Source organism: Melanotaenia boesemani, chromosome 6 (genome assembly GCF_017639745.1).
Source record: "Melanotaenia boesemani isolate fMelBoe1 chromosome 6, fMelBoe1.pri, whole genome shotgun sequence".
NCBI classification, from domain to species: Eukaryota; Metazoa; Chordata; class Actinopteri; order Atheriniformes; family Melanotaeniidae; genus Melanotaenia; species Melanotaenia boesemani.
Genome location: NC_055687.1, coordinates 19,409,306 through 19,434,179, shown reverse-complemented (window position 1 = coordinate 19,434,179; position 24,874 = coordinate 19,409,306). Strand labels below are relative to the sequence as shown.

General features: G+C 41.6%; 1 protein-coding gene across 4 annotated transcripts; it reads left to right on the top strand.

Annotated features, from left to right (window-relative positions):
• The first annotated feature begins 900 nt into the window (after positions 1-900).
• On the top strand, positions 901-21,246 carry nr4a3 (nuclear receptor subfamily 4, group A, member 3). Of its 4 annotated transcripts, XM_041989002.1 has the most exons (9): positions 901-1,248; positions 4,052-4,222; positions 5,077-5,158; positions 7,837-8,678; positions 13,417-13,546; positions 14,192-14,355; positions 14,446-14,645; positions 17,440-17,618; positions 19,340-21,246. In XM_041989002.1, exons 3-9 carry the CDS (start codon positions 5,095-5,097, stop codon positions 19,603-19,605), a joined length of 1,845 nt encoding a protein of 614 aa, XP_041844936.1. In that variant the 5' UTR covers positions 901-1,248; positions 4,052-4,222; positions 5,077-5,094; the 3' UTR covers positions 19,606-21,246. The 4 variants fall into 4 exon arrangements, with proteins under 4 accessions (XP_041844936.1, XP_041844938.1, XP_041844935.1 ...); XM_041989004.1 differs by lacking the exon at positions 5,077-5,158 and having other exon boundaries at positions 928-1,248; XM_041989001.1 differs by lacking the exons at positions 901-1,248; positions 5,077-5,158 and adding an exon at positions 3,213-3,385.
• The last annotated feature ends 3,628 nt before the right edge of the window (positions 21,247-24,874 follow it).

Here is a 24,874-nt window from a genome sequence, read left to right as displayed (position 1 = left end):
TACAGCAGCCTGTACAATAACACATAGATACTTGTAAACCTGGGAGCATGACATGACTGCTATGAAAGGATTGTGAATGAAAATGTGTCACAAAACAACCAGAATATTATGTAAAACAACTCAAATGTGACAGCCATAAAACTTTTAACGACCATAGCAGAGAAATACACAGTTGTTAAAAAGATTAGTTAAACCTGGCATTAAATGACCACAACTCAAGCATCCACAAGGAAAAGCTAACTAGGCTCAACAAAAGCAGTTGGGAGACACCGGATGAGCAGTTCTTTTGGTCTACCTGAATATTTTGTTTTTGCATTGTCTTTCTGCCTGGCAGTCTTGTTCCGAGGAGGGTGGGGGATCTTTTACATGCTTCAGCCCAGGGGCTTATTTCATATTCATGATCTGGGTACTTTCTCCACCACTGTTGTTCGAGCAGGAAACTATCTGCTGTAAGTCAAGGTAAGTCTAAACTCTTTTTATTTATTTATTTATATATATTTTTTTCTAGCCTGTTTATTCAAATTTAGAAATTTAGCAACAATCAATCATGATCATTTCAGACTATTCTGATCTGGTGAACTGGTGAACGCAATATGTCTAATTCCTGTGGTGCCAGCTCGCCCAGCGGATCCCCCTTAGCTTCCTGTCTTACAACCATCAAACCAAACCTCTCTCGCGTGTCTGTGTGATCCTCTCTCCACCCCTCCCCTTCTTTCTCTGGCACAGGCGCTCGGGGCTTATGGGTCTCGTATTGTACGGGGAGCGCGAGAGAGGGAGCTCTACTTTAAGTGACGTCACCTCTCCCATGGCGTCAGATTGACGTAGCGCATACCAGCCGCTCTATGTGGAGGCAGAGCCCACATAAATGCACTATTTGACTTTCTCCCCTCAGACGGCGCACATAAACAAACCTGCGTTACAACTCCACACACTTTGCAAAGCACCCATTAGACCTGACACACTCAGCTCACGGGAACGGACGCAGACACACTTTTCATATTCGGGAGTTTGATCTTGTTTTGTTATCATTATCTTTTTTTTTTTTTTTTACTTTTTTGTGCTTTAGAAAAAGTAAGAGGAAGATCGCGAAACTTTCTTCTTTTTGCCTCCGATGCATTCGTGCCTCTTCAATAACACTGAGAGCATTTTCTAAATATTTTTCCAACTCCGTGATTATTCTGGATGGAAAAGGGATACTTCTTGCGGGGTTATTACCAAATGTAAAGACGGAACCGCTACAGCAAACCAGTAAGTAAACTGAATGAATGAATCGCTGATATTCTGTTGTCATACTGCTGGACTTTCACCAACCCAAGCCTCTCAGCTCTGTTTATTCATGTTCGCTATAACTAAAGCACGTGTGATGTTTAATATATATCTTAATGTCCAGTGCTGATTTGGTAAAACTTTAGAAAGCAGTTCTATAACCTGTTGATGTGTTAACCTTCCGCGTGCATGTGCACGGCTGCTCCTATATCTGTGTGCGGTGGTACCAAGTGAAGCTAAACTCGAATAATTTGCGCGTGAGAAGGTATCTTATCCTTTCCGGTTGTCATGGAAATGAGATGCCTCTCACTCACACAATGAAGAGTGGAGTCAGACGCACAATTGGTCTGAGTAGAGAATAGTGTAACCTACATTCAGGCAGGCTCTAGGAGAGTAGAGTTAATGCTCTTTAATTTCACTCTATCCTTTCATTTTTGTGGCCTTTTTGTGGGATTTTATAGAGAGGGTGTGCTGTTAATCAGTGATTTTTAAGTATAACATGGCGCGTGTGTGTCTTTATGTTTGAGGTAGCTGGTCCTCTTGGATGGAAAATCTGAGTTCTTCAATACAGGTTTTGATCACTTAAACCGTGGCATGTTCATTTAGATTTTAGCATCTGAAAACAGAATAAGGTTTTCTTGGAAACAGACTTGATGAAAATTTTAAGATTATAATCGTATTAATGTAGCCTATAAGGGCTGGTTAAACTGTCTCATGACAGGGAAAACACCCCCAATCAAAGCCACGTCAAATTTGTGATACCCACTGTAAGACATGTCCTAAAGACATGTGATGACAACCTATTACAATCCTGGGGCTGTATGACACGAGACTAACAAATGCCGAGTTGAGGTGCTTAAGCAACTTGCTGATTTTATCTCTTTTTTTTCTCCCCTCTCACACTCTCGAGTTTACGCACGCGGGCAGACACTTCTGACAGTCTCCCTCTCGGGGCTGATTTACAGTACTCATATATTTGTCTGGTCTCTCCTTTATGTCCTCTCTTTTCTCTGTGTCTGTTTGCTGGAAGAGTCGCGCTGTCCGGGGTTATTGGTGTGGGGGTTACCGGGGCCTACCGGCGCTCCGGGGCGCGTGCTTTGCAACTCTTAAGTCGTTCTCTTGGTTACCGGTGCGCGCCAGGTCCAGAGATACTCTGACCGGCTCAGTCTGAGAGGGAGACGAGAGGGGTCCAGTTTGCTTATCGGGGGTAGCAAACTAAATGTCTTCGGATTAAAATGTTCTTTTAAAGTGAAAAGTGTGTGTAAAACTGTTCAATAAAAGTTGGTAAAGGCGCACATTTACGCACAATGTTGCGTAGGAAGTTATCTACTAAGGAAAATCCGGCTACATTTATTTGTATCTATGAAAATCTTATCCCTGCAGTAACTGTAATCTTTTTAAAGGCATAAATGGGTTTTTTCTGTAGTTCACTCAAAATGATTCCACACAGGATTGAATAACGACTTAACTGTTCCAAATAAACCCTAATCAAATAAATGTTAGAGCTCGACTTGTTTGTTTACACTGGCTTGTCTTTTTTAGTTTAATTCTGCGTATTGTGAAACGTTGTGAGGCATTAGATTTGTATAGAAGCCATGTCCTGACCAAGAAACCACCAAAGGAGTTTCAGTGTTTCCGCTCAGATTTGTCCTGTAAGTTCACATGTTGAAAACTGGCTCTTCTGTTTAATCTGTTTACTTAAAGATAAAAGTTGCAGGTGTAGCCTTGAGAGTCTGTTTTGAGGGTTATGACTTGTCAACAGGCTGCACGCTGGGAGATGGCGGTCTCGCAGCTTGACCATCACTGAGGTCTGTGTGTGAGTGTGTGCAGAGAGAGGGAGAGAGGGTATATAAGCGAACGTATGACAAAAAGGGGGCGCTCTGGGCCTTGAAATCCACCAGCCACAGTGCGCCTCTCTGCAGTTGACAGAGAGCTGGAGGCGCACGGCGCACAGGACTCCGCTGGTTAAAGGTTTCAGGTTCGACTCTTCAGAATTTATAGATTTGTTTCTCCTGGATGAACCTTGGGCGGACTGATACGGTGGCGATCAGAGGGAAGAGAAACGATGGACCGGGTTTGCTGGCACAGAGTGCTTTTATAAAAGTTCTGACTTTTGTAGGTGTGTAGATAATTTATAAGAATTTCTTTTCTTTTTTTTTTCAACTGAATTTATCAAATTTTAGATTATAATAATGGGACACATTTTTGTGTTAGAATGAAACCTGTCGCCCACGTGTAAGTTGTGAAATGAATCCATAGTTCTCAGTTGTGGTTCTTAATGTTTTCTTTGTAGCGTGGCTTCTCATTTAGTATCAGAACTGATCTATGTTTCATCCAAACTGTGCATAATTGTTTTCCTACAGATTTTCATGGATATGTGTTGTAATTTGCCCTTTTTTGTGATCGGTATCTCGTTCAAGACGCAAATCATCTTTCATCCACTTTTTTTCTCTTCTTCCGATTTATTTGATTGTTGGATTCGATTGTTTTTATTCGAATGTCAGTTTATTTCAGGCTAAATAAGCTCATGTTCGAGTATCTTTGATTCTGCATAAACGCTTCATTTGATAGGGGTGTGTTTTAGGCTATTTCTTGTTTTTCTGACTCAAATTATTTTTACGGAATAAAGTTTGATTAGGCATTGCAAAGACAAGACCCCCTCTCTTGGGAAAAACAGCGATCATAGTATACCTTTCACTTTGTTTGAGTTTTGATTATCGCTGCTCGGAGATGGTGGTACTTACCTTTTAATCCTTGGCTTTAACCCAGACATTTCCACCTCCAGGAACAGGTTCGGAAGAGCGCGCCCAGCCGAGCTCGGAGCCCCGACGATCGGATCCTTCCTCTTCGACGTCTGTCGAGTCCTCCCTGCTCCAGGAGCCCTGTCCCGGCCGCAGCCACGCCACCTCTAAATCCCGGACACCCAGCACCATTCAGCGCGAAGCTCTTTCACCAGGTACAGAAGCTGCCGCTCAGATTCTTTCTTTCTTTCTTTCTTTCTTTCTTTCTTTCTTTCTTTCTTTCCACTTTATCTCTTTTCTAAGCTGGTTTTCTGTTAAACACAACTAAGGGGCAGATCTCTTTTTACGCAGTTATGTGGAGAGTTGAATGACAGATGTTTGGTGATGAAGGAAAATAATTATGCAGAAAATGCTCAGAAAAAAATAAATAAATAGACCAAATTCATGGGCGCTTGAAATTTAATTTAAATCAGGATTAAAACAGACACAGATTTGGCTCATTCCTTAAGTTCACTCTTGATAAACACAAATCTGATAGTTTTATCAGATGATTTTTGTGAGCCAGTATGTATGAGTGTGTGTAACAATGTGTTGAGGTCTCGGCTGGCATCTGAGGACAGAGTTGACATTTCAATCATTAAGATAAGAAATTTGTGAGACCTGCACATCCAAATCCTGAAGGTGGGGGCAGATATGTCAAAGGTATCGATACCTCCTAATGACTCAACAACCGCTTCAGAAGTCTCTATGACCAAAACCTGAAAAAATTATAGCTGCATTTATTTATTTATGAAAGTGTTTATTGAGTGATTCACCAATTCTCCAGATCGTTTCTTTGCTGTTCTTTGTGTAATAAATATAATTCCAACCTCTCAAACCAAAGGATTATAAATTAATAATTACTAAAGTCAGTGGTGTAATTTAACTCTCTGCATGGTGTGTATGTGCATATATGACTCTACTCATTGTGTGAGACCCAATGAATTCAAACAAATCTGTTTCATGATTTATTGACAAAAAGAAACTGTTTTTGTATTTATGTCTGCAACTTCATGTTTTCATTTGTTAGATCTATGGCATTCTGACAATGAACAAGCGCACTCAGTTATTGGAACAGCTGCAGTTTGTCCAGTTGAAATGCACACCTCGAGGTTAGAGACTGTTTCCCTTCGCCTCACTATGCCGCACCACCTCTGTCTGACTCTGCTTGGGTTGTCTGTCCTCTTGCTTACACACATACACACACACATGCTTGCATGCAAGTGTAATAAGGCATTCCAATGGTGGCGTTGGAGTCTATAGGTTGCTTTGATGACATAAGAATATAACCTCACCAGTGATGAAACTCTATTTGAACTTGAGTGTGAGAGGATATAAGCTTGTGAACATGTGTGTGTTGCTGAGTGAAGAGCAACCTGCCAAAAGGCAAAGGGTGAGATTTTACAGCAGTGGTTTAACGGATTCTTTTTAGGATGAGGATGTATGTTATTGGCAGAATGAACAGATGCAGGTCCATGTTGACATCCTGAACCTCATTAGAGATGAAAACATGTGTATGCATTGCATGTGTTTGAAAAAGAATAGCTCCTCAAATTTGTCCCTAATCTGACTTAAACAGATGAAATTTCTCTCTCTTGTATCTCTCTGCACCCCGAGGTAGCTTAAAAACCTGTAGTATTTAAACATACTTGACAAACTGTTGTGAGGCTGTGCTGGTATATGGCAGGTGCAGTGAGTTTTGAAAACATACACATTAATCTGGGGTTTGACCCACTGACACAACACAGAGAGCCACAAAGTTTACCACTGTACTCTCCTCTGCTCACAATATTTTCCCTTCCTCTCTGATGCCTAATCAGTCTAATTATATGAAAAAAAAACATACACTCACACACTCACACAAACAAAAAAAAAGTCTGAAGATATATATCACAAACAGCTCCCTTGACATCTATAATGCTGAATGTGTATTTTCCACGTGGTTGAAGAGTTGGTCATTCGTAGCTTCATAGAAAAAAAGGAGCTTGATGACGTGAACCACACGTAGGCCTATAGTTTGACTCATATCCTCAAATAAAAAAGAAAAACAATATTTATTGCCATTGAGATTAAGCAGAGGTTGTTATCCTGTTCTGCTGCTTCATACATTGTAATGAATGGTGAGAGACAATATTTATACCTCAGCATGCCAAAGAAAATAATTGTTTTATTAATAGTCTTTCTTATATAATTAATTAATCATTGGATTATTAATAAAAAATAAAATAATAAATTGTACTAAATTAATACATTAATCTATTTTCATCCCGTCTTTTGATTGTAATAGACCTATAGAATGACAACAGAAATAACATAAATATAACATTTTAAAAATAATTTAAAACTAAATACTCTATTATTATTATTCTTATTATTATTATTATTATTATTATTACTTTGAGTCATCCTTACATCCTGATACACGTTTAAGTTATGAGGCAAATATGACCGAAAACTCCAAGTTTCAGGCATTTGAAAGAGTATTCTTATAGCTGTATGTCGAAGTTTGCATCCTGTTCATGAGAAGAAACTGGGCTTTTTATCGAGTTACAGGACTTATACATTCAGCTAAAATTGAATTGCAGTTGAATATAAAGTTAACTGGCTTTAATTCCCTGCTGGAGCCTGAGTGAGTCCTCTTGGGTGGAGGTATTTGTGTGTGTTCTGACAACAGCAGGACCGATATGTCCAGTATTTGACTAGACAAACATGACGCGCAGGGAACGGGGGCGATTACGGCAGCGCGCGCGCATGCTGGTCGTCAATTGGCGCAAAACCGTGTTGACAGTTCCTCGCTCAGGAGTGTTGAGCAAACACCACAAAACCCTGTTATGCGCTGACACTCCTGCCTGATTAGTCTTCGCACACTTCAGTGTGCAGAGATGCGCACGCAGGTGTGTATTACATAAGACGGCTGATAAGACAAGAACATATCTTTTTGGTCTGCTTACACGTTTGATGAGGTGGTGGCCTGTTGCTGTGACTGTGGCAGAATTAAATCAAGGAGGGAAACTCAAGACATGCCGACTGGCGTCTGCAGCAGTTAGAGGGAATATCTGTGTCTATGTTTGTGTCTGCATCTATCAGCATAGCCTGTCTGTGTGTCTGTGTCTCGGGGTGTGTGCTTGTAGGGAGGTTGTGCAGCAAGCATCCAACACCACCATGGGGTTCCATTATTATTTAATGTTATCTCATCTGCTTTGCCATCTGACTGACCAGAGTACACACACCCACACATGCACAAACACCGCTACTTGAACTGGATCAAAATCTTGCACTGAGAAACTGCAGCTTCCCTAAACAAACTAACAGTGGATGGATTGGTGTGTGCTTGTGTGTGTGTACCCCAAATAAATCTGCTGTACTTTTCTAATGCAAGTGCAAGAAGTGTTAACGCAGGAAATGGAGTGAATGGCAATACAATGAAAGATGACAGATGAATAATTGGCTATCTCTGACACTTTAAATGCTGAAAAAACTGCCTGTTCCAATAGAGCTGTGCAGAATGTTTTTAGTCTATGTTCATTTGTTGGGCCTGTGTAGTACTACCTTTGCGTGCATGTGCCTCTAATAGAATCTGCCTTTCCTGTAGATGTATTATAACGTCTTTCCTGTACTGTGATTCTGTCCTTTACAAGTCCTGCTCTTCTTTGTAAATTAGCATTGAACTAATATGGCTTTGGATTTTATTTTCTGGCTAATGATTCTTGTATAAACTACGACTAGTAACACTCTAAAACTGATTCCATGTACAGTGCTAACTTATCTGTGTGCTCCTCTTCCCTGGCAGACATGCCCTGTGTGCAGGCTCAGTACGGGCCCGCCCCTCCAGGCTCAGCTTACTCCGGCCAGTCCTTCAGTTACCAGGGTGACAGCTACAGCTCTGACCTCATGACCCCTGACTACACCAAGCTGGACCTGGGTGGGGGTGAGATCTCTGCCGCCGCCGCTACCACCTCCCTCCCCAGCTTCAATGTCTTTGTGGAGGGCAGCTATGAGCCCAAATCCTCCTGCCTCTACCAACTACCCCCACACAGGCCCACCATCAAAAAGGAGGAGGAGAGCTACCCAACCGCTTCACCACTGGAGGCCATGTCCTCCTCCACTATGTACTTTAAACAATCTCCCCCTTCTACTCCCACCACCCCGTCACTGCCGCCACAGCCAGGTACCTCTTTCCTGTGGGACGAGCAGCACTCCTTAGCTCCTCCCTCACACTCTCACTCTCTGGGCTCTGGCCTTGAGACAGGCCCCCTCAAGTCCCCTCGCTTTCCACATTACTACCAGCACTCGCCGCCGCACAGCGGTGGCAGTGTCGGTGGCTATGAGAGCCTTGGGGGAGGACTGGTTCGTACCTCTTCGTCATCCTCATCATCATCATCATCAGTATCTCATCCTCATGGTCCACCTCTGGAGCAGCCCATGTACCAGCTGCACCGTGGGGCCGGGGGCAGCAGCCTAGCCTTCCGCTCCCTGGCACTTGGGCCTTGTGGCCCCCTACTAGGAGACAGCCTGCCCTCGCCTCCTCCTCGTGGTCCCCAAGGAGAAGGAACCTGTGCAGTGTGTGGGGACAACGCCGCCTGCCAGCACTATGGCGTACGCACCTGTGAGGGCTGCAAGGGCTTCTTTAAGGTAAAAATGAAGTTACAGTAAAAATGAGCGTTTAAATGTCTTTGTATCCACGTTAATCACTGCGTCCACAGTTTTTTCTTATTTCTTAAACCAGGATCTTTGAACTTGCTGCAAAATGACTGACATACTTAATTCAAAACTATTTTCTTGCATTTGCCTCTCTCCCACTCTTACGCCTTTCTTTGCACCCTCTAAAATGTCTTTGGTGTCATAGTGAAAGCTCAACACACCCACAAGGGTCATTTCTCTCAGCAACCAAGTGGGCCACGTGTCCACGTGGTCTGTGCGTGTGTGTTGGCTTGTGTTAGGTGAGAACACAAGATGATAAACACATATTTTCTCCCAGACAACCGGGCTTGCCGCAGAACCACTCAAAAATGGAGTGCAGTGAATGCGCATTGGAAAATGACTCCTCCTTGAAATCGAAGTTTCCTCTCAGTGCATTTGTAGTGAATCAGTAGCCACGAAATTGACCACAATCCACTGACACAATACTGGGCCCAATATGAGTCAGTTTGAAATTTGGTTCGGTTAGTGATTAAACCTTACTCTTATGAGCTTGTTGTCTCACATCCCAAGAAGCCACTCACGTGCTGACACACGCAGCACAAGGTTTAACATCACCAAATGGCAATTTTTAGTCAGACTTATTTTTCGTTTTCCTCCAACAAGTCATAAAACACAAAGCTCTTTTTTGATGAGCACAAGAAATTATTTAGCTGTGTTTTTATTTGAAACTTAGTAGACGAGCACTTGAAATTATGGTGAACCCACGATAAATGACAACGAAGTCATTCCTTTGCACAGTTTTCAAATGATAACATTTTCCTGCACACTTGTTACGCTTTCTGGTTGCTTGAGACACGAGAGTGAAAATTAAGTGACAGCAAGACAAAGGGTGCAAACACAGAGGTAATTGAATAATGCCTCTGGTAGGTGGGAATGAATTATCCTTCTTTTCAATTAGTTTCACAATTTGTTTTTATTTAGTAATTAATGAAAGCAGAATCTGGTGGTGGGAGGCTGCAGGCTGTCTGCTTGCTGCAGCGCTCAGCAGCCACAAAGCCTGTCAAACCTGACTATGTTTCCTCTACACACATATGCAGATGCAACCATGCACACACAACATATGCACACAACCACACTTATAGAAAAAAAAACATGTATGTGCAGATTTTTCTTTCTGTTCAACCATGAATCCACCTGCAACCGTGGCTAAAACCTTGCACACACCTGCTCTTTTTCTTATGTTTTCAGGCACATTACCTCAATTATCCTGATGTTTTTATTGTCCCCTGAAAATACTTCCCTGATTGCATTTAATTATCACTGAACAGTTATTCCACATTAAACCCTAGTACAGACTTGCTGTAAATTATTGTTATTTCATTAATGCAATTTGAAGCACATTTACCTGTGAATTCATTTTAGCTCTTAAGTAATTTTTTTCCTGTTTTTATTATTTTTGGCTGAATAATGCATGCCATTCACTGGTTTCCATTAATGAAGTGAATCTATCAGAATGGGAATTTTTAAAATTAGAAACTACCAGAGCCGTTTTTATTATATATTATGCTGGAAACAAAAAGAATGTTAAAATCATCTGATTTTTATGCATTTGGCAAGCTAGTAAGCTACTTTTGCTGTGCTTTTATCATACTAAGTACATGGTCAGCTCAGCTCACTGCACACAATCTTTATTTCCTGTCACTTGGAAAGAATTTTAGTCATAGCCATCTGGTTAAGGCGATTGCAAAAAAAAAAAAAAAAAGCTGGTAACGTACACATTATTTTTAAATGCACAAAAAAGACATTGAATGTAAATTCATCACATGCATAAAGCTAGATTATATTTTTATTTAGTGCTTTCAAAAAATTATTATTATTAAAGTTAGGAGATGAAGTTAGCTCACCTTTTCTTTTTCTTTTTTATTTAAAAATACTCTTTTTACATTGAAAAAGAGACATAGGGCAGAAGCAGAAGAGAGAATGGAGTTTGTGTTGTGTGTGTGTGTGTGTGTGTGTGTGTGTGTGTGTGTGTGTGTGTGTGTGTGTGTGTGTGTGTGTGTGTGTGTGTGTGTGTGTGTTTGTGGTGGGGGGGGGGGGGTCCCTAAAGGCCTTTGATTTAAGCCAAACATGTTACATGTCAAGTATCTGCCTGTTCATGCCTCACCTATATGTATATCTGTTAATATGCTTCTAGTGCTCATAACTAACCAATCAACTGAACCTCCTTTCATATTTTGCCCATAGAAATTTTTTGACCATAACATTTCAGTTTAAGGTGCAAAGTTAATTTAAAAACTGTAGGTCATGTTAAATGTTGGTATATGAGAATAAATGACAGGACAGGTGAGACTTATTCAACTACTAAAGTATCCTTTGTGCCCATTCATGAACACACTAACACATTGCCCTAAAATAAACAGGTAATATACAGAAGAAAATAACAAAACCTTGTGTTTTAAAAAAAAAACATTCTATTTATTTGTTAAGTGTTTTGTTTGTTTGTTTGTTTGTTTGTTTGTTGTGTGTGTGTGTGTGTGTGTGTGTCTTTGTGCATAAGTCTGAATGTTTCCACCAGCACATGCTTCCAGCCCTGTGGCAGTAGTTACTGACACAGTATTTGCTCTGTTATGTAGCGACTCTGCTGAGACGCCAGCAGAGGAAGCAAAGTCACAAGAGCCCCAACCAGCAGACACACTCACATGCACATACACAGAGAAGTGGATAAAGACAGTAGAGACAGCAGGAAACAAGCCAACGCTCACTCACGAGAGCTTAATTTATCAAAACCTTAACTGATCATTGAAAACTCAGGCTTTTCTTGGAAGCAGCTATCTTATAAATTAAGCTTTGGGTCAGAATAGAAATTGCCTTTATCCTCAAACAACCACCACAGTTATTTCATTCTATAAACCACACTCATCTGCCTCCCTAACTCCCAGTAACCTGCAGAAAAACACAAACTCTTTGGAGTTTAAGGAAACTTCAAATCCAAAAACGTGAATGCCTGCGGCACTGGTAGGAGTCAAGCATATTCATGATGGAGTACATTTATAAGAAAGACTTTATAAGACCTCAAACCTGACCCTGCTACAGACCTGTAAAGGTGTAAATAAATGTTGACATGTTTAAGCTTTCTGAGCTACCCTCTCGTAAACTTACTCCTATTCTCCTTCAGCTACATTAATGGGCATAACTAACTTATCCTCGCGCGCACGGGTCACTGGCCATTGAAAGGATGAGAGGGAGACATTCGCAACGATCTGCGGTACCATGGCAACGACTCTCATCCGGCGCTGGCGCCCATTACGCGTCAGTTCCGCACTCGCGCCAGAGCATATGGAATAATTGGTGTGTTATTGGTCTCCCGGGGGCACGGGCATGTGTGGCGCGAGGGGCTCCTAATTGGATTTATTTGTTTTGATGTGTTTTAAAGGCATTAAAGAAAAGGGGGCAGGCCGTGGTACTTTCCGTGTGTTCAGTTTGTTTAATTTATAGTTTGTTCTGGTGCTGTGTGAGTGGACTAGCGAAGTCACAAATAGAATGTAAACACTTTGCAAATGACAGTAATTATGATTACCGTCTGTGGGTTTCACAGTGTAGTCATTGAGAGACTTAATGTAGCACGGATGAACGTTTAAGTCATTTGACCATTTTTAAGCAATAGGCCCTAAATTAGTTTGTCTCTGTTCAAACGTTGTCACAGCATAAATAAATAAATAAATAAACTGAATATGTGTGTATTTGAGAGACTTTATGAGGAGTAAGTTCAAAGCTGGCGAGGAGCGCCTGAACATGGGTCGGGGCAGTTGACGGGTGTCGCGGCTGGTGTGATCCTGCATTACTGTCAATGTAACTGTTTGTAGAAATTGATTAGCACCTCAAACAAAGGTTTCTATAGAGATTTAATCTTGCTGTCAAAATTGATGGTTTTGGAGGCTTCCTGGATTTGTCTTGGAATTACACATCGTTGTGCTTATTCAGATTACAGCAAATAATTAATAAAGTGTTTTATAGGCTAGATGTGGCTGCTCTGTATTACTTGTGTTGCAGTAGCTAAATGGAATGTAAATAATGCCCCACCAATTGTACCACCTACAAGCCGTTTTTATTGTCCTTATAAACACCTTCCAGTCCCAAGCGCGTAAGATTGCACATAGGTGCGCGCGCCCGCAGATGTGTATAGGCATTCACTATCACCCTTGTTATCATTGTCTGTCATCCACGCGGTGAGCTCACCCGGCCCCCACGTGGCCCGTTTCTGATTTCATTTTAATAAGGTCAGTAATAATCGCGCGAGCCAGCCGAGGAGAAAACAGCTCCCGCGGGGCCCATTGAAAGAGGCGATGCGCGAGGCCCCGGAGGTGCCACGAGCTGACCCGCGAGCTTCACAAACTATTTGATCACGCAGCTCTTGTGGCCACAGTCACACACACACACACACACACACCGTCTCGCGGGACCAGGCTCGGCACGCCACGCGCTCCTTTCCCATTGTCGGATGTGGCGCTAATAAAATTGTCCCTCCTGCAGGCGAGGCTTGTTGGAAAATTAATTTTATCTAATTATACTGATGTCACCGTCGCCTTTCAGCGCGTAATTAAAATCTGACCTGCGAGCTTCTGCTTTCACTCTTTGATAGAGGAGAAAAATTGAATTAAACAAATCTAATATTAGGTGTTGATTGTGTTTGGAGGCTGATTATCGGTATGTCTGTGTCTCGTTTCTCCAGCGCACTGTGCAGAAAAACGCCAAGTATGTGTGTCTGGCCAGCAAGAACTGTCCTGTGGACAAGAGGAGGCGCAACCGCTGCCAGTACTGCCGCTTCCAGAAGTGCTTGAGTGTGGGCATGGTGAAGGAAGGTAGGACATCCCACACCTGAAAGCAGCTGTTCGCACATAAATACCGATCCAGATCATAACATTTGTTTTTTGCAGTCAGTAGGTAGATGGCTTTTAATGATCTGGCAATTGGTTACATTACACACATCCACACTGCACTATATCCTCTCCACTAAGGAAGGAAAGTGCAATACACACCTTCTAAATTTACAACCATTTAAAGACACAGTCTAGCTGACCCTAATCACAGATTCTCACTCTTTCCATCTCTTCCTTTGTGTTACCACATCTGATATGCTGACTGACTGCATGCAGAGATGTTCTTCTGATGTTTAGAATGAGCGTAGCACCTAAACTGCCTACATTTCCCTGAGGTTTCTCACCTGTTTCACAAGTCCTGGTATATCCTCCACATTCACACAACATATATCCAAATAAATCCACAAGACACACATGTATTCAGATGTTGCATTAACAGCTGCATACCTGTAGAGCAGCTCCACTGCCATCTGCTGGTTTGTAGACTCTTATGCTGGAATAGTGGCAGTGCTGGAAAGCTCTTATATCAAGCCGACAAGTTGGAAGGTTAAAAATCATAAGAATGCTGTATGAATATTAACAGAAATTACTGAAAAATATCATTTAATGTCTTTCTCTGATTCACAGTGGTACGTACTGACAGCTTGAAGGGGCGCAGAGGCCGCCTGCCCTCCAAACCAAAGAGCCCCTTGCAGACAGAGGCATCTCCCCCTTCTCCACCCCTCAGCCTGCTCTCTGCTCTGCTCAGGGCTTATTCACACTGCACACCCCGAGACCTTGACTATAGCCAGGTACACTGCAATGCCTAATTTCACATGCATGTGTTTTGGTGTTTTATTATTATTATTTTTGTAATGTATTTACTCTCTGTGTCCAAACAGTTCAGTGCTGCAGACCCTCCTTCATCCTCCTCTGATGCAGAGCATATCCAGCTCTTCTACAGGCTGCTCACCATCTCGATGGAGACCACACGTTGCTGGGCAGATCGGCTGCCTGGCTTCTCTGAACTTCAGCGTGAGGATCAAAATCTGCTCATAGACTCTGCCTTCCTGGAGCTGTTTGTCCTACGATTGGCTCACAGGTAAGAGAGAGCGAAAGGAACATAGTGTTTGACAAGTTTTTTTTAACACTTTTGATTTTACTCTTAGACGGTTCGCTCTCTAATGCATCCCATCTCACTTCTTTTTTGATAACTTCTTGAGAGGATTCCTGGTACACAAATACATCTTTTTTTTCTTTTTTTTTTTTAGCAACTTTGGTATTTCACATCATCTTAGGAACTTACTGTTACATTGCAGAGCGTAAATGTGGTGGCAAAGTTGTGTGCTGCTGTGTTGGTGTATCTCCAGAGTAGGAGGAGTGGAATCTGAGTAATCGCCATATGAACCAAATTATGAATGGAGTCTGTAGCTATGACAGCAGCTACACCCACAGAGTTCCGCTCTACTCGTCTGATATCTGACGCACAGAGAGCTCTGTGTGTGTTCTGCAGGATAAAACTGTGCTAACATTGTGAACTGTGAATTGACATGATCAATTCCATCTAAAAGCTAGTCAGCTGAGACAGAAAAGGGCTATTATGGGTGGTGGGGGGTTCATTTTTAGTTCAGCTGACTAGAATAAAAAAAAAGAATTAAATTTATTTACTTCATCTAGCCACATGTGCATGTGTGTTTGGACACATGGTTGTCTTACTCATGGATACCTGTGGTGCCATTATGACTGCGCCGGCCCATCTCTGTCTCAGAATTACCCTGGGTTACAGGTTTGCTCTTGAAAGGCATGTGGCTGGTTAAATTTATGGGGAGGAGGGGGTATCACGCTACAAGCTCATCCTTTTGTCTGTGCTGTCGTCTAGGGCAGAAGACCAACACAGTCAGACACACAAGCACACTCACTCACACACACACACACCGACTGTGTAGAACTTTCTCTCCTCCTCCCAGTGTAGGTCCAGGTGCAGGGTGGGTAGACGATGGGTGGTGGCATCACAGTCCCAGCAGGGGGGGGACTGTGACTCAAGCTAAAGGATGGACTCACAGGGGCCTCCATCAACCACACTCACTCACAAGCACACTGCTTGTGTTCCCATCAGCCCAACTCCTACGACAAAGAGGAAAACACACACAAATGCAGCACTGTATAACTTTCTGTTTCTTCCGTGAGAGCAAAGGATGCAGTCCTCACTACCATCTCATCGCTGACGTAGCTCTGCATTGACCCTGTGTTGAACCAAGATGCCTTGAGGACCCCCTCATGAGCATGTGCCTGTATGTTAGTGACTGTGAGTGCGTGTGTTCAGTGTGCGGAGAGCAAATTTGCTTCGCTTTTCTGGGCCGGCATTGCTGTAAGCTCCACGTTACCAAACAGTTTCTCTGGTTATTGGCTGATTACCGTGGTGACAGCGTAGTCAGGAGGGAGTGGAATGTGTGGCAGACATCCAGCTGTGCTGGATGTGAGGATGTGTGCATCTGCCTGTCTGTGCGGTTTGCATCACGTGTTACTATCAGACATGCGTAAAACAGTATATTTAGAATTATTCCCAATATATCACAAGATTCTTCTAAGAAAAAAAATGCCAGTTTGATTATCACTGAATGCATGTTTAGATTTGATTTTGTGGAAAATTATTCAGAAGAAGTCAGAAAAGCAAATTCTCGATTGAAGGTTCCTGACTAGAATCTTGAGGAGCTGATATAATGGGATAGTGATAAAAGAAATTCATTCTTTTTTAACAGGTGATAGACACTACCCTGCCTTATGCATCATGTCCCAGTACCTGTTGCTCATTTGTGCCAGAATTGTCAAATACCATGTAACTTCTGGCACCTTTTGCACAACATTTGAAGCTTTTTGTTTCATTTTATGGCATTAAATGCCACAATATTTCTGTAAAAAAAAACACAGAGCACAGTGTCATACTTTGAACAAATAAAGATTTTTTTAAAAATCACATAGAGTAACTTGATGTGTTATCGACATGCAAACCACATTAAACCATATAAAACCACAAAAAAGCATTTTGCTCCTGATTACATGTGTTAATTGAGAAAATCTATATTTTTATGCACATTTTACACGGTGGATTATGTGAAACCTCTCTCTGCGTGTGTTTGGCTGAAAGTGAGTAGGAAATCTTTTTTTCAGCTGTAGAAAGGATAATTAGACACAAATGGTACCGCATCTTATCCTCATAACTGCTAAGCCAATGTTTGTACAGGCTGTAATTAAAGGCTTCCCTGTCTTTTCACCACTTCTTTTCTTCTTCTCTACCTTTCTGATTGTACAAGCATCTGTTTTCATCTTTCTTCCTTTGTCCTTCATCCTCCAATTTCTCCCATTTCATCCTTTTCTTTACTCTTGAACCAAACTCTGTTGTATTATTGACTGCTTGATTCGCTTCCCTCGTTGCTGGATGATAAAATAAGGAACGTTGTGTGTCGTGAGTAAGTGATGGTTAAGTACATCTGAGAAGCGTTTAATTTCCTCATTAAAGCTTTGTGTTTCCACTGCACACCACAGCCTGGGTACATTAAAGCCATAAGAGTTTACCTATCTGCAAATACACACACGCACACAAAGAGCAGCCCTCTGCCCTAACCCTTCACCCCACCCTGCTACAAGGAAACACAGGAATGTTTTAAAATGCTGTAATTTGGAAAACACAACCATAATCAGCTGCATGCCTGTGTTTGATGTGTGTCCCATTTCTGTGTGAGTTTGCATACTGCCAGGTTTCCTCATTGTTTTTATTGTAATTGTTTCCTTGCCCCAGTATCTCAAACTATATTTACAATACATGAGGGAAAATACAGCACTTCATTGGAATGGAGAGCTAACAAGTCCCTGTCTCTTTGCTGTCTCTTTTTTTTCAGGTCCATGCTGACAGATGATAAACTAGTGTTCTGTAACGGCTTGGTGCTGCACAGGTTCCAGTGCCTTCGAGGGTTTGGAGAATGGCTGGACTCCATCCGGGACTTCTCCACCCACCTCCAGAGCCTAAACCTGGATGCCTCTGCCTTCGCCTGCCTGGCCGCCCTTGTACTTCTCACAGGTAACAACAGTTTCAAGATCACTAACATACCAGCTAAAGAGAGTAAAACTACAACAAAAAAAGCCATCTGTCTCTTTCCACTCTACGCAACTGCTGTCAATCATTCAAGCTGCTTTTACGTAAATGTACAGACACAAAAACTCACACACTCCCTCTTTCCTTTTTCCGTTTGTCAAGAGCTTTGCCTTTGGATGATTCAATGTGACATTGATCAGGTGGATACATCCACTAACGTCACACATACGCTCAAAGACACACATGTGCATGTGTGTTCTCACACATTTCTGTCTGCAACAAGAACCCGATACCCAGAAGCACCTGCTGCACCTGCCACACACCTGGCCCTCTAATCAGTGTTCATGGGTGGAAAATGGAAGCTTTCTCCATGGACACACATCAGAAACACAACAGAGGAGACAGCAAACTAGATTGTTGTAAATTGAATTAGAAATATAGCCCAAGGTGCAATAGTGTTAACATTTCATCCTTTTACAGCTTTAATCCAGAGTCAGACTTTGTGCATTAACATGTAGTGGGTAAAATCCCCTCCCCCTGCTGGAAGCTTTCATACATCACCCTGCCCCCTCCACCTTCTCTACCTCTTTTTTTCTGTCTCGGCCTTCCAACCCCATTCTCACTCTCTGGGGGAGCACTTAACTCTGTGCCTGATCGACCAGCCCACTGTGGAGCATGGCTCTGGAATGGCGTCTGCGGCGTTCTCAGTGGTGCTTTGCCACCTCGGCAAAGCACACAGCGCGCAGCCAATGCTGAGCCACCAGAGCCACCAGGCGATCGACCACTTCAGAGTGGCCTCTGCAGAAAGGCAGTCATCGATCTCTCCCCAGGAGCTCACGCACATAGAGAAAGAAGGGATAGGGAGAGCGGGAAGAAAAATGAGGAAGCAAAAGTGTGTGTGAGAGGTCTGAAAGGCACAGTGGAAGGAGGGCTGAAGTGACTGCAGCAGCAAGCCCAGCAAACAAAAGAGTCACATAAACAAACAATAAATAAGCTTCAGATAATGGATACCTCAAAGTGAGACTGGTCTTAGAAGCAGCCTCCCTGCCGCACAGAACAGCTTGTATGTGTGCTTGTATATATATGTGTGAATGTGTGTGAGGGGCTGGACACCCTGTTCTCTGTAGAATGAGTTAGTGTCACATTAAGCCTGGTACGAGTGCCACTGGAGTTGCTATGGGCAGCAATGTGTGTTTATGTGTGTGTGCCTGTGTGTGTGCTTGTGTGTGTGTGTATTTCTAATTTGATTTTGCTGCTCACAAGGCCAAATAATCAGTTAATTGTTGAGCTCTTTTATCTACATCAGTGTCTTGGATTATAAAGTTGCAGGGACTATTTATGCATCATTTATTTATTTCTATAAAAAAATTGATTCATACAATTTATGTGCAGCACATATATACTGCATGAATTCATACAAATGTGTATTTTACATGCATGATGTGTGTATGTCCATACACAGCATGCAGAAGGCTTATTAGGTTAGGGTGTGTATTGATCGGTAGTGAATGAGACAGGTTAAAGCCTGTTAAGAACATGAGCCATACAGGCTAATGAGGTAGAATTCAATATAAAACAAGATGTAGTTAATGTTCTTTCAGCTGAATGAGCTCTGATGTATGCATATGTGTGTTTTGTTTTCTTCTTAATTTATTTTTGCCATTTAATGAAATACCTTCCTAACTTCTTTGTCTATCTATCTACAGAGCAAGTTCCAGGTCTGAAGGAGTCAAAGCGAGTTGAGGAGCTGCAGAATAAAATCATTTGCTGTCTCAGAGACCACCTGGGCTGTGGCCCTTCATCCTCCTCCTCATCCAAGCCTGTACCACCTCTGAGTCGCATTCTGGGTTTAAGGGCAGAGCTCCGATCTCAGAGGACCCAGGGCCTTCAACGAATCTTCTACCTGAAGCTGGAGGACCTGGTACCACCCCCACCATTGATTGACAGATTCCTGGACACTCTGCCCTACTGATAGCTCGGGCTGACCATGCAGAGAAAATCCACGGCATGTCGTGTTCAGGTCGCACCCCACCTCCCTGAAGAGCATGCACACTCACTTGGAAGAGAGATGCACTCCCTTCTGATTGATGTAGAGCAGAGAGAGCCAATCGAAAACTTCTCACTCAATGGGACAACCAAACAAGAATGCCTTTTGGTCAAATGGACAACCAAGAAAAAGCTTTTCACCTGTATAAAAGACAATTACTCAAACTCTACCACTTTTTATTTTATCCTCCAGATTTTCTCACACGGGGGAGGATGATGAAGTTGGCATGGACAACAAAAAAAAAAAAAAAAAAACTTTTTACTGTCCTTTCTTTGTCTGGGTGGCAGCTCATTCTGCATAAAAAAAGAAGAAACAAATGCTTATGTGTACGGTTTATCTGTGTTTTGGCTGGCTCGTTCTGGCATCTGGTTACAGAATGTTTTCTGAGCTGTCGATGTCAGAGTGAGATATAACTTACATCCTGCCGAAATGAGGAGCAGGTTGTTTTCAAACTGAAATGTACTGAAAGGTCAGAGGTCAGACAGCACATGAATAGAAGAAGGAACATGTCAAAGCAGAACACAGATATTTCACAAACACATCAAAGTGGCTGTTGAGGTGGGCTCTTAAAAACAAGTGCAATTTCTTAAGTGCTGTCTTGCCACAAAAAGGAAGAGATGGGAAGAGCGGTCTAATTTCAAACTCTAAATTATTTTGTTACAAAGACTTGTCCTGGCTGTCAGTAGCTAAACGAAAGAGATACAGTCTCCACCTAGCTTTAGACAGCGGAGGAGATACTGTGCACTAACTATCGATGACTGAGTCACCCAGACTTGAACTTGCTTTGCTATGTTTGTTTTTGTTTATTTGTTTTTTTAATTTCTCATTTTGAAATCATTGGTCAAGTAAGACTGTGAAGGAATAAGCATGGACAGAAATTGGCTTTTGAAGCACTTACACCCCGAGAAGGGCTAGAAGCACAGACACATACCCTCCCTGCTCGCCTAGAGGATGGCGAGGAGTAAAGGAGAGGAGGGTGCTCGACAGACAGCTGCACATCCAGTGGGTGAAACATTCCACCTTCTTGCTCTTTTGTTTTGTTTTTTCTTTACATTTCTATTGTGGAGGCTATGTGAGAATGCAGAGGGCATACTGTCTTTGTGTGTACACTTAGAGAAGTCAAGATCATATGCATGGTGTGTTATAAGCGGTTCAAAGCTCCCATTGCATTTCAAAAACAGCTCGACCTGTGGTTGTGTTGGAGACTGCAGCTCTACGGGAATCTCCCTGGGCCTCCACCACCCACTCACACCCTCACAGCAGCAGTTTAAAAAGAAAAAAATTCTAATTATATAGATATAAATATAATATATATATATAAATATATATATATACAAAACTAATATTTTGAAGTGTTTTTAGCTTTTTCAAATATTGTGGTACGAGTTGTGCATTGTTTTTTGAAGAAGAGATACAAAAAAGAAAAAAGATCCTGTTTTTTTTTTTGTTTGTTTTTTTCAATGTCCCTCTTTGGTTAGTTTCCTGTTCAATCTTTTCCTTTCTCTTTGATTCACTGGATTTTCTGTTCAGCACTTTGAAATCATAAACTAGTTCTGATTATTCTGACCTACTGCGTCTGTGTTTTGATTCTTCAAAATAAACGTACTCCTTCACACAAGATACAAAAAAAAAAAAAAAAAAAAAAAAAATCCAAAACATTAGTGCTTTGTAAAAATAACGCAAATTTGATCTGGTTTTATACTGAACATGTGTGCGTGCGTGTGTATGTGTGTGTGTCTTGACAGAGACAAAAGCCTCCTGACAGGTAAAAGGCCTCGTCTCTCCCCTGAGGGACCCTCAGGCTCTCACAGAGAGTAGAAGGGGATTAGGAGAGTGAGGAGGGGGAGGAAGACGGAGGAGAGGAGAGCTTTATGTTAGCATGAGGCCCAGATCAGCCTCCAGCCTCGTTAAACAACATCGATCGCCACGGTGACATTTCACAGCACATGCCGTCTGTACTGTCACTGCCATCACTCACTTGCCATCCTGCACAACACCGAGAGCGCTACCACATATGCACACTCTCTGTTGAACAGCCAGGTGATTGATAGCAACTGTGGTGGTGAAACAGTGAGCAGTTTTATCTGTGTGAGTGTTTTAGAAAGGCAGAGAAAAGAAAGTGGTGCATCCAACTAAATCTGTGCATCTAAAATCTATGACGTCACACCACAATGATAAGTAACTTATTACTTACTTAGCAATGAAGCAAACATTTTAGACATGAACAACTATGAAACAGCTTTGAAACACAATCAAGTGCATGTCATTCAGTGTCTGTGCATGTGTTCATACAAAAATGTAACACTTTGTGCTCCACATTATGATATCTGTGTTCAGTCGGTATACAAGATAGGACCATGTGACTTGTGTGTATGCATAGATTAATATCTGTTCATTCTGCATCTGTTACAATAACATTTCTGAGCTACACTCAAAATATGACATGAGGCAGAGAGCCTGAGGAGCAAAAGCACACTCAAATTTACATAGACACACATGCATGCAGTGAGCTGTCAGTCTTCCACCCAATCGATCCATGCTGACAGGTTTCAGATACCCAGTCTTAATTAGAGCTCCCATCAGAACATACGTAATAATTATGCACACACACACACACACACATAGCAAGTATTTTCCTCAGAGCAAGTATTTTCCTAGTTTGTGAGTCCATAACTAAAATCCTTTTAATTGTAAAATTAGCCTGTACTAAACTTTGACTGCTAAACCTTTTTCTAAAAAATAAATAAATAAATGAAGTATATGTGGTAAATGTTTGCCGTTTTTTCTTTTTGGTTTGTAAAAAAAACAGAAGTTCAACAATACTTTATTAAAAAGTGCAGGGGACACATCTTATGTGTTCCTCCTGTAAACCGCATCCCGCACTGCTGACTTTTAATAAACTATTATGACTTTAAAATCAGTGCTCCTGCTGGTTTGTAAACACAGGCAGTAAGTTAGTCGTGAAAATGCCTTTAAACTGAAGTCAATGTGGCATGTTACAGGAAGATGTAAACATTAAAATTAGCAATTGTTGGTCCATTTAGCTACTTTCATTCTTTGCATACACACTCACTGTGAGTGTCAGGACTTGCTGCAGCATGTGCAGGGGTCAGAGTTGTTATTAATGTTATTTGTAACACCTGTGCTTTTCCTTCTGTGACATGTCAAGATGTTTGCTGTGAAATAGGCCTGTATCCACTGAGGCATCAGGATGTGCTAATCACACCTGCTATAAAAACAGTAAGATTCAGGAGGTAAGACGTGAACAGAGCTCCCCGCTGGTTTCCTCTCCTGCTGACAAACTTCCCGGATTAGACTGAAACAAATCACACCTGAGTCTTCCTGGGCTTAATGCACACAGGTTAACAGAGACAGTTGTGTTGCCAACACTTCAGAGTACATTATTACATTGGCTTACATTCATTTCTAGACTAAAAACTAACCACAATGAAAATCACCATTTAAACCTCAAACCCAATTTTTCACTTCATGATCGTGAAGAGGACTTGTGTTTCGACTCCAAAGAAAGAGGCAATCCCATATCAATATGACTATGTAAACAGACTCTTGTAACCACATCAAGAGTGCTAATTAGTACCACACACATACACACACACACTCCTACCCTCTCTCAAACATAGTAGCAGAAACATGAGGCCCAACTGTTTTGATAATTTGCTATTTAAACTTTGTCAGTTGTTTTTTTCCTCCCCCACAGTCTACAAGTCTGGGAGTCCCCTGACAGTGGACAGACGCACCCACACACACACACACACACACACACACATATATCGACACTCATACACACATATTCACAACATGTGAACTCCACCAGGGGAAATCCCCTGTAGCTGGGGACTGTGTGTTGTACTGTGGCCCCTTGCATGGAGCATCCGCTAAGGGAAGAGTGTGTGTGGGGGCTGGCCTAAATGTCAAAGGTAAAAGGTGCTGAAGAAGAGAAGTGGAAACATGCAATAGACCCACTCACTAAGACTGATCATAGTGTAGAGGAGGGGGAACCCCAGTTCTCTCTCTTTGTCTGGCTTCCAAACCCAGCTCAGACAAAAATATCACGCTTAATGTAACTTTCCACAGGATTGAGACTATTTATACACACAGTCAACTGAGAAAACCTGTACGACAATGACAAAACATCAAAACACACAAAAAAGATAGATTTTATATAAATATTGCTATTATTCATTATTAAATTAAGTTGGATTTTAGGCTTTTAGTTTAATTAAGAATCATTTAAATGACGCCACTGCTTGTTATTTGTTTATTACATGTTTGGATTATTTTATGTCATATTCAAAATTTCATGATTACCTTAGAAAAATAAATTGTATATGTATATGCAGCAGGACCATAATCAGCAGTTTGGAAATTTTGTGGCTGCAAAGTGTAATGACCATGAACAATACCTACACCTACAGAAAGAAAATTTTACCAACCACAAAAAGATAATCTTAATGATATTCAGCTCGTGGATCATTTTCTGCATCATTGATTTATTTTTTGTTTGATCAGAGGTCTATCCAGGACACTAACCCCATTGTACTCTAATCTATAGGCTTCAGTGTTTTGCACATAGAAAATATTTAAGATAAATTGGTCTGAGATCATTAAAAAAAATAACCCCACCAGTGATATGAGTAACAGGCATGGTCGAACAGTCTCTCTCATAATGTTATAAAATCATTGACAGAAAAGCAACTTGAAGATATCATGCACCTTGTGAAACCACATCTAAAATATTCTGAGTAATAACACCCATATACACATGGGCCTACCAAGCTACGTTTTGTCTCGCCCACTTGAGCTTTGGCAAAAATTAGGAAACAGGACTATTTCCTTTGTGACCATTTTTAGACACAAACTCCTTCTGTATGTTTTCCATTTATTTTTAGATGTTTTTTTACAAGAGTAATTCTTAGATACTAAAGTCATATGAAGATTGTAAGTGTTTTAAATAAATTTGACCATCCTAATATGTCCTGAGTCTTTCATCATTGTCTTGCAGATAGTTATGTTAGTTAGTTATATTTTTATTTTTACAATTAACACTCTATACAAACAACGTGTTGTTTTAGAAGCATCTAATCGATTTCATACGGATACTGGACATAGTGATTGGGAACACATGCGCTGTGAGTGCTGTTTAAAGTCGGAAACTATTCTTTGTAGCACTGGG

What these genes read in the sequence shown, in the direction of transcription:
- nr4a3 (XM_041989001.1), top strand. Translation starts at nt 3,283, where the DNA reads ATGAACCTTGGGCGGACTGATACGGTGGCGATCAGAGGGAAGAGAAAC. An exon ending in AAAAGTTCTGACTTTTGTAG is followed by an intron (nt 3,386 to 4,051) that starts GTGTGTAGATAA and finishes TTCCACCTCCAG; the next exon opens with GAACAGGTTCGGAAGAGCGC. An exon ending in GAGACCTTGACTATAGCCAG is followed by an intron (nt 14,356 to 14,445) that starts GTACACTGCAAT and finishes GTGTCCAAACAG; the next exon opens with TTCAGTGCTGCAGACCCTCC.